The sequence below is a fragment of the Chiloscyllium plagiosum genome, chromosome 28 (genome assembly GCF_004010195.1).
Source record: "Chiloscyllium plagiosum isolate BGI_BamShark_2017 chromosome 28, ASM401019v2, whole genome shotgun sequence".
Lineage (NCBI taxonomy): Eukaryota > Metazoa > Chordata > Chondrichthyes > Orectolobiformes > Hemiscylliidae > Chiloscyllium > Chiloscyllium plagiosum.
The window spans coordinates 45,983,952-45,993,071 of NC_057737.1; the positions used below are offsets into that span (position 1 = coordinate 45,983,952).

General features: G+C 43.2%; 1 protein-coding gene across 3 annotated transcripts in view; it reads left to right on the top strand.

The window, feature by feature from the left end:
- Positions 1 to 9,120, top strand: part of zzef1 (zinc finger, ZZ-type with EF hand domain 1) — a 259,977-nt gene that overhangs the window by 178,715 nt on the left and 72,142 nt on the right. For 2 of the 3 annotated variants that reach the window (XM_043718816.1, XM_043718818.1), the window contains exons 39-43: positions 560 to 1,139; positions 1,558 to 1,730; positions 2,624 to 2,901; positions 3,368 to 3,542; positions 4,988 to 5,120. In XM_043718816.1, the coding sequence (XP_043574751.1) occupies positions 560 to 1,139; positions 1,558 to 1,730; positions 2,624 to 2,901; positions 3,368 to 3,542; positions 4,988 to 5,120 (1,339 nt within the window). The remainder of the gene's footprint in view (positions 1 to 559; positions 1,140 to 1,557; positions 1,731 to 2,623; positions 2,902 to 3,367; positions 3,543 to 4,987; positions 5,121 to 9,120) is intronic. The other variant, XM_043718817.1, reaches the window with a different exon arrangement.

The following is a 9,120-nucleotide window of genomic DNA, read 5'->3' on the forward strand; positions in this document are numbered from 1 at the left end:
CTATTTATCCTATCCATGTCCCTCATAATTTTGTAAACCTATAAGGTCTCCCCTCAACCTCCGACACTCCAGGGAGAGCAGCCCCAGCCTGTTCAGCCTCTCCCTGTAGCTCAGATCCTCCAACCCTGGTTACATCTTTGCAAATCTTTTCTGAACCCTTTCAAGATTCACAACATCTTTCCGATAGAAAGGAGACCAGAATTGCACGCAATATTCCAACAGTGGCCTAACCAATATCCTGTACAGCTGCAACATGACCTCCCAAATCCTGTACTCAATACTCTGACCAATAAAGGAAAGCATACCAAACATCATCATCACTATCCTATCTATCTGTGACTCCACTTTCAAGGAGCTATGAACCTGCACTCCAAGGTCTCTTAAGGCACATTTTTTAAAACCTATTTGTTTGAACATTTTAGATACATTCCTTTACATGGCTTGGTGTTATGTCTTGGAGGAATAATCCTATGCAATTTCTTGCCATGATGTTAATGATTCTGTATAAATGGAAGGTGGTGTGATTTTAAGTCACAGATCCCTGTTTGTTTTTCTCCAGTTAAAATCAAGTGAAAGTGATGCCACTTTGGCAAGTATTGACAGCATTGAGTGGGAGAGCGTACAGGTGCTTCAGGTATCTGGATCCCGAGGAGATACTTTGAACTTTGAGAGCAGTAAGGACAATATGATCTCTGACTCTGATTCATCACATCGCATGTCTTTATCCACGACTGGTTCCTCAGCAGTTTTATCACCCAGTCAGTTAAGTTTCATGGTAACAGATATTGCCTCTGAAGATGAAGTTAAACATAGCGGTTCTGTAGTTGATGCTGCTTCTATACAACAGTCTTCCTCTGACCTTTCCACGAAACCACCCAAGACTGAACAGCGACTCAGTGCCTCCCAGTCTGAGCACAGTTCATTGTTGTCCGTGATGTCCACTGCATCCAGAGAAATACAGCATTCTTTTGTGCCCAGTGTTGCATCCGACACGTTCGCAAAGCCATCTCCTACCAGTGCTGCAGAGTCGGTGGCCACTGAATCGGTGCTGCTGTCTTCTGTGTCAGGAACACAGCCGCCTGACTCCAATGCAGCTGAACAGCAAATGTCTACATCAGCCATGGAGGTGGTTAAAGCAGGTAAGTCGATATAATCTTCTTCACCAAGGCATTATGAAGAATTAGATCCAGTTTACTCAGCAACTTAGCAAGAAAGAGCTTGTGAAGTGAGATTAAAAGTAATATTTTGTTTTGGGTAACAAATAAACGCTTTATTGACCCCTGTGTTACTGAAAGCCATTTTAATTTATTACAAGCCTTACCAAGAATATATCTTAACACAGGTCCGTTTTTGCAAATATTACTGTTCCTTCTGCGATAGTGTTAAAGATTAAAGAGTTAAGATGAGATGAGTTTTCTATGGTCTGATGAAATGGTGGAATAGGCTGAGGGGCCAGAATTGGTGTAAGCAGGAGTGCAGAATGAGTGTAGTCTTGACTGTGCAGAGACCAAATGAATTTTCTTGCATTGCTTTAGGGGCTGTTTTTTGATTTTCCAGGATCAGAGCCCGCTGTGGAAGCAGCTGCAGTTCGCATATGTGGATCGAAAACCTCTTTCAAGACACACACTGCCGTCAGAGAGCCGGTGCACAGCCAAGACCAGGTCTTTGCTGAATGTTCACAGGAGAGAATTCTCGGACTGCTGGCTGCAATGTTGCCTCCTGTGAAAACTGTAAGAGCCACTGGTTGTTTTATTGGGAAGCATTTTCGTATATTTAAAAAGCGAATAAACAGGCTTCAAATGTATGATAGAAGCTGCTTTATTTTTGGCTGCTTATGATAATTAGCTTACGTTTAACAGATTGGGTGTTCAAATGTTTCCCTGAGGTTTTATTTCAAGTTGGTTGTTTTGAGATTTATTTTCTGAACTTGAATGTGAATGACATGAAACTTTTTGGAATGTTTGGAATTTTCCAGGTTTGTGAGGAACAAGGAGAAATCTATTCAGCTCCTTCTCAGAAAGATCACATTTGTTCCATCGCAACATCAAAATGTTTCTCTAAATTCTAGTGAGCTTTTCATCTGTATTCCATTTGGAAGTTACTTCTGTGTGTGGTTCAGTCTTTTGAAAAGAGGCTTCCTAAAAATGATCCTCAATTTTCCCTTTCAGCTGATTATATCTGGTCCCCATGTCATTTTCTCCAGATTATTTAATAGGATGTGCTTGTAGCTGGCAAAGTTAGCACTTGCTGTCCATGTGCCTGGAGATGCTGTTGGTGAGTTGTTGCTTTAAACCACTGTGGTCCATGTGGTGCACACCTGTCCACAGTGCTGTTAGGGAGGGAATTTCAGGTTTTTTGACCCAGTGATAATGCCAAAGCTTAACTTGGTTGTTTAGACTTCCCTTTTCATTTCTTTTAACAGCTTGTGTGCCTCTTTCGGGTAACAGTCAAATCACCTTGCCAGGCTAAGAAAGAAAAACCCAAGTTTCGCAAGCCTTTCCAAAGAACTCAGTCCATTGACATTTCAAAATGTACAGCTGTGTTCACAATAGCTGTTTTGATAATTACCACTGGGCATTCTGAACCAATGCACAGATTTTTGATACTATCTTCAATCCCACAGGATTCATCCATGTGCCTACCAAACCTGAGGCAAGTACTGAAACTGCTGTTTCGGGTGGCAATGCAGAACCCTGGGCAACTGATTGAGACCTATCACTTGACGCTGGGGCTACTTGGACAATTACTGTTGAGAATCTCCCCAGCAGAGGCTGATGCAGCAGTCAAGGACGTCCTGTTTGCATCTTGGGCGTTACTTAGTACAGCAGAAGGCAAGCTGAAGCACCCTGGTTGGATGACTACGCAGGTTTTGTTTAGTCTCGGAGCAGTGTGCTTGGACTGGTAATGTTTACTCGTTTGTTTATTTTTGTATGAGGGAGCGCTTAAAGCTTTAAAATAATTTCTAGCACAGTTTGGTACAGTAATAAATTGTGGTCTTTTTATTTCACCACCTTCCTATTTGAGTCCTTCCCAGTGTCAGAGCCAATATATAATCACTCCATCGCTTTGACTAAAACAGATAATCTGGTAATTTTTCTCATTCATGGGATTGTGCCATGTGGAAATTTCCTACTGTTTTTTCAACACTTCAGTAGATCTTAGACTTCAGAAATTTCATTGTCTGAAGCACTTCTGAGGTTGTGAAAGGCATTATATGAATGCATTTTTATTGGTGTAGATTTCAAGATTATAACAGTGATTGTTAAATTCTGGGACCTTGTCTAGAAAGCTGAACTTTACAAAATGCCTTGTTTGTATTTCTTGAATGAAGAAGTGCCCCATCACTATGCCTTTCACTTGATTGAAGCAGGATTAGCCTGGACTGGGCATCTTCAGTGGCAGATATCCTCAGGGACCTGAACTTTAGCCCGCAATGGCAGGAGGTGATTGCGGCCTGCACACAGCGGTGCATTGAGGAGTTGCCGTTCCATCTGAAACGCACCAACATCTTCACCCTGCTGGTTCTGGTCGGATTCCCAGAGGTAAAACAACCATTTCAGTGTGTGAGCTGAAATGGAATCTGTAGTGTTGCCATGTTAAAATGAAATGAATGACATTGGAGTAACTGAAAGGAGTACAAGAGTGACTGAACAGCATTTGAAGAGAACAGGTAACCCAGACTCTTGGTCAGATCCTCCTTAGCAATAGTGTAGACCGAAATAAATATTACTTCAAGTAGTTTCAGGATATTTGGTCAATCTATATCTTGATGGCCATAATAAGTATTACTTGACACTGACTAGTTTATAATGAAGACGGCTGAATTATCTAATGTGGAATTATCATAAATGGTTTTAAACTTTAAGATTCGAATTTTCAGTTCATGCAACATTGCTATCATTAAGCCTTCATATATTCAAATCCTCTGTTCAAAGCTTTTCAACTTGTTACTTCCTGGTATTTTGTATTCAATAATTATAAATAGTTTGGCTGTGAAGTATTAGAATCATAGAATCCCAACAGTGTGGAAGCAGGCCATTCGGCCCATTGAGACCACACCGACTATCCGAAGAGTACCTCACTCAGATTCCCCTTACCCTATCCCTGTAAGCCTACACTTCCCATGGCCAATCCACCTAACCTGCACATCCATGGACACAATAGACAATTTGTGCTGAAAATGTGTTGCTGGAACAGCGCAGCAGGTCAGGCAGCATCCAGGGAACAGGAGAATCGACGTTTCGGGCATAAGCCCTTCTTCAGGAATGCCCGAAACGTCGATTCTCCTGTTCCCTGGATGCTGCCTGACCTGCGCTGTTCCAGCAACACATTTTCAGCTCTGATCTCCAGCATCTGCAGACCTCACTTTCTCCACAATAGACAATTTACCAAATGCCAATCCATCTAACCTGCACACCTTCGAATTATGGGAGGAAACCAGAAGAAACCCCCACAGACACAGAGAATGTGCAAGCTCCACACAGGTGGTCTTCTGAGGCTGGAATCGAACCTGGCTGCTGGTGCTGGGAGGTAGCAGTTCTAACCACTGAACCAGCGTGCTGCTGGTGTTCGATCAATCTTGTGCTGTAACTTGAAAGTTTCATCCATAAACTGATTAACAGCTTGCTGGTTACCCCTGCCTCTGACTTTAACCTGCTCGTCAGTTTTGTTTAATCAGAGCTGTTCAAACGGAATTATAACGTCAGTCAGTTACTTGGATACATGGCATCCCATCTGTTTTTAAATATGTGGTCACGTTCTGGTTCAGGAATGTTTTGGTGAATATGGCAGCTGGTATTTTGGGCTGAGTATATGTCATGAGGTGAAGACCCTTCCAGTGAAACTGGTGTCTTGCTGCAGCAGGTTTGCTCAGTTGTCTATTGAGCAGTTCTGCCAGTGAAACACAATTCATTGCTTATTAAAGGGATCAAAATTATTTGTGATTTGTTGTTGATTCTAAAATAACCAAACTCGTGTTCTGACGCAGGTACTCTGCAGAGGCACTCATACTGTTTACATAGACAATGCTAATGAGTCACATGATGTCATTGTGCTGAAGCATTTTACAGAGAAGATTCAAGCCGTGGTAATTGACACCAAGACTCGAAAACGTAAAACAGGTAACTGAGCTCCCCATGGGTGACAATTACCCTTGAGATCCAGCACAAGTACAATAAGAGCAGTTGGTTGATCTTGCATTTCTGAAAGGAGAGTAAGGCAAAGTCCAACCAATGTTTAATGCACCTCCTAGGAGTCAGTTACAGAATAGTGGTGCTGGAAGAGCACAGCTTTTGCCCGAAACGTCGATTTTGCTGCTCCTTGGATGCTGCCTGAACTGCTGTGCTCTTCCAGCACCACTAATCCAGAATCTGGTTTCCAGCATCTGCAGTCATTGTTTTTACCTCAGTTACAGAATAGCCTTTTTATTGAGACCTGTGGGCTAATTCACATTTTGTCCCTTGTTCAGCATGTAGGGATCGTGAATATGCAAAAGGTATAAGAAGAGCTGTGTAATGGCAGTCATTAAACTTAACGGCTTAATTTGACAAGTAGACCGACCCTCCGAAGAGCAACCCGCCCAGACCCATTTCCCTCTGATTAATGCACCTAACACTATGGGCAATTTAGCATGGCCAATTCACCTAACCCGCACATCTTTGGACTGTGGGAGGAAACCGGAGCACCCAGAGGAAACCCACGCAGACAGTTGCCCGAGGCTGGAATCGAAGCTGGGTCCTCTGGTGCTGTGAGGCAGCAGTGCTAACCACTGAGTCAGTGTCGCCCAGAGACTGCCATCTTACTTTCAAATCCGTGGTTCCTAAATTATATTGGGGAAAGGACTTCCAGAGAACATTTTGAATCCCTGTAGAATTCAGTCCACTGTAGACAGCTCACCACAAAAGCTATTTTTTTGCTTCCAAAAAAAAGCAGCCCTCCTGAGAGACAAAGAGAAAACATGGGTAAAAGAAATTACACTGATCTTTAAAATTATAGTTTTGAGGTTGGATCATGATGTAAGGAAAATCATCTATTTGCCAAAATATGGCTAGAATATCCTGAGTTTTAAAACTGACCACAGTGAAGGCATATAAGCAAAACTAAGCTCAACACCAGGGCAATAGAACTGGATGCAGGAATTGCATTTGAAATTGTCAATGCTGTGATTGTTACACAGGAGATTTCAACATTACCAACTTGTATTTATATCATTGAATCCTATATCACAGAAGGAAGACACCAGGTCCATTTGCAGCTGCAGTGACACTCAAAGGATATAGAACTTGCCAGCAAGAGTAGGCTATTCAGCCCTTCAAACCTGTTCTATCATTTAGTCAGGTCATGGCTGATCTGATTTTGGTCTCGCTGCACATTCCTGTCGGTATCTCATGGCAGGGCTGTTTATCAGTCTTGTGAAACAATCCAGTTCGATTTCCTCCCTTGCTCCTTCTGAATCATCTTCTCCAACCTTTTGTTCAATTCCATTTTGAATTCATATCTGCCACAAATCCAACTGCTTGTCATATCAAAGAGTTGTTTCCATAACTACAGGAGCGATAACAAAGATGCACAGGTTTGCGGTGCTTGGAAAAAGAAATTTTGCTCGTGTTACTTTTTTTTTAGCTTTCTTTACCTAAATCCTTTGTTAGTTTAAACACCTTCAGCAAATCTCTTAGTATTCCCTGTTGTAAGCATTTTTAGACTATCCATAATTATGGGACGGCGGTGCCTTAGTCTGGGAATCCTTAGGTAAGAACGAGGCACTGTATCTGGGGTGGCTGCTTGAGGGTAAATTCACATTTGACATGGGAATCTTTTAAAGGCCAATTAATTAGAGTTGAGGACCACCATGTTCCTGTGAAAAGGAAGGATAAGGATAGCAAGGTTCAGGAACCTTGAATAATGAGAAATTGTGAGCTTAGTCAAAAAGAAAAAGGAGGCAAAAAGAAAACTGAAGACCGAGCAGAATGTAGAGAACTATGAAGAAAGTTGAAGTGTAGGACCTCAAAGGTGGTTATCTCAAGACCACAACTAGTGCCATGAGCTAGTCAGAGCAGAAATAGCAGGATATATAGGATGAACGTGTGCCTGAAAAGATAGTGGGTTTCAGACTTGTGGGGCATTGGGACCGGTTTTGGGGGAGGTGGGATCTGTGTAAACTGGATGAGTTTCACCTAGGCAGGACTGGGACTGGTGTCTTTGGGGGGGGGGGATACTTGGTAAAATAGGAAGGTTTAAACGAGTGTGGCAGAGAGATGGGAACCAGAGGAGTAGGGTAGTAGAAACAGAAATTGAGGGAGAGGTAGAAATCAAGGTAAACATGACTAAGACCAACAACAGGCAGGGAAACACTGCTGAAAAGAGCACGGGAGGTGGTCTCTGAAATACAGGTGTTTCAATGCGAGAAGTATAATCGGCAAGGCAGAAGAACTTAGAGCCTGGATTAATACTTGGAACTATGAGATTATTGTGATTCTAGAGACTTGGCTGAAAGAGGGACAGGGCTGGCAGCTGAATGTCCCAGGGTTTAGATATTTCAGGTGTGATAGAAAGGTCTGGGGGTGGGGGGGTAAAAGGGGCTGGGGGAGTTGCACTACTGGTAAAGGAGTATCTCACAGCTGTACTGAGGGAGGACATATCGGAGGACTCGTGCACTGAGGCAATATGAGTAGAACTCAGCATTAGACTATGTGAAATTACAAAGCCAGGGATATACTACAGGCCTCCCAATGATCAGCAGGAGATAGAGGAGAGGATAGATATCAGATTTTGGAAAGATGTAAAAACAGCAGGGTTGTTGTGCTGGGTGATTTTTAACTTCCCCTATATTGACTGGGACTCATTTTGTGCTAGGCACTTGGATGGGGCAGAATTTATAAGGACCATTCAGGAGGGTTTCCTGATACAATATATCAGCAGTCCAACCCAGGAAGTGGTTATACTGGACCTGGTTTTGGGAAGTGAGCCCGACCAGCTGAGTGAAGTTTCAGTGGGGGAGCATTTTGGGAGTAGTGACCATAATACTGTGGGTTTAAAGGTACTTGTGGATAGAGATAACAGCACCCCTCAGGTGAAGGTCTTAAATTGGGGGAAGGCAAACTACAACAATATTAGACGGGAACTGGATCATTTTGATTGGAGGCAGGTGAACTTGCAGCGTGGGTTGGTACCTGGGACTTCGATGTTGTGGCTATTACGGAGATATGGGTAGAACAGAGACAGGAATGGCTGTTGCAGGTCTCAGGGTTTAAATGTTTTAGTAGGGTCAGAGGTGGGGGTAAAAGAGGGGGAGGTGTGGCATTGCTTGTCAAAGATAGTATTACAGCTGTGGAAAGGACGATGGATGAAGACTCGCCATCTGAGATAGTTTGGGCTGAGGTTAGGAATAGGAAAGGTGAGCTCACCCTGTTAGGAGATTTTTACAGGCCTCCTAATAGTCCTAGAAACGTAGAAGAAAGGATTGCGAGGATGATTCAAGACAAGAGTGAAAGTAATAAGATGGTTGTTATGGGGGCTTTAACTTTCCTGATATTGATTGGGAAAGCTATAGCTCAAGTTCATTAGATGGGTCAGTGTTTGTCCAATGTGTGCAGAAGGGTTTCCTGACACAATATGTAGATAAGCCAACAAGAGGTGAGGCCATACTGGATTTGGTTCTGGGTAATCAACCAGGCCAGGTGTTAGAATTCGAGGTAGGTGAGCACTTTGGGGACAGTGACCACAATTCAGTGACCTTTACTCTAGTGATGGAGAGGGATAAGTGTGCACGGCAGGGCAAGAGTTATAGATGGGGGCAGGGAAATTATGATGCTGTGAGGCATGATGCATGTGTGGCCTGGAAAAGTAAGCTACAAGGCAAGGGTGTAATTGATATGTGGAGCTTGTTCAAGGAGCAACTATTGAGTGTCCTTGATAAGTATGTACCCGTCAGGCAGGGAGGAAAGGGTCGTGTGAGGGAGCCGTGGTTTAATAAGGAATTGGAATCCCTTGTTAAATGGAAGAGGGCGGCCTATGTAAAGATGAGGCATGAAGGTTCAATTGGGGCGATTGAGAGTTATAAGGAAGCCAGGAAGGACCTGAAGAGAGAGCTAAGAGCAGCAAGGAGGGGACATGAAAGGACCT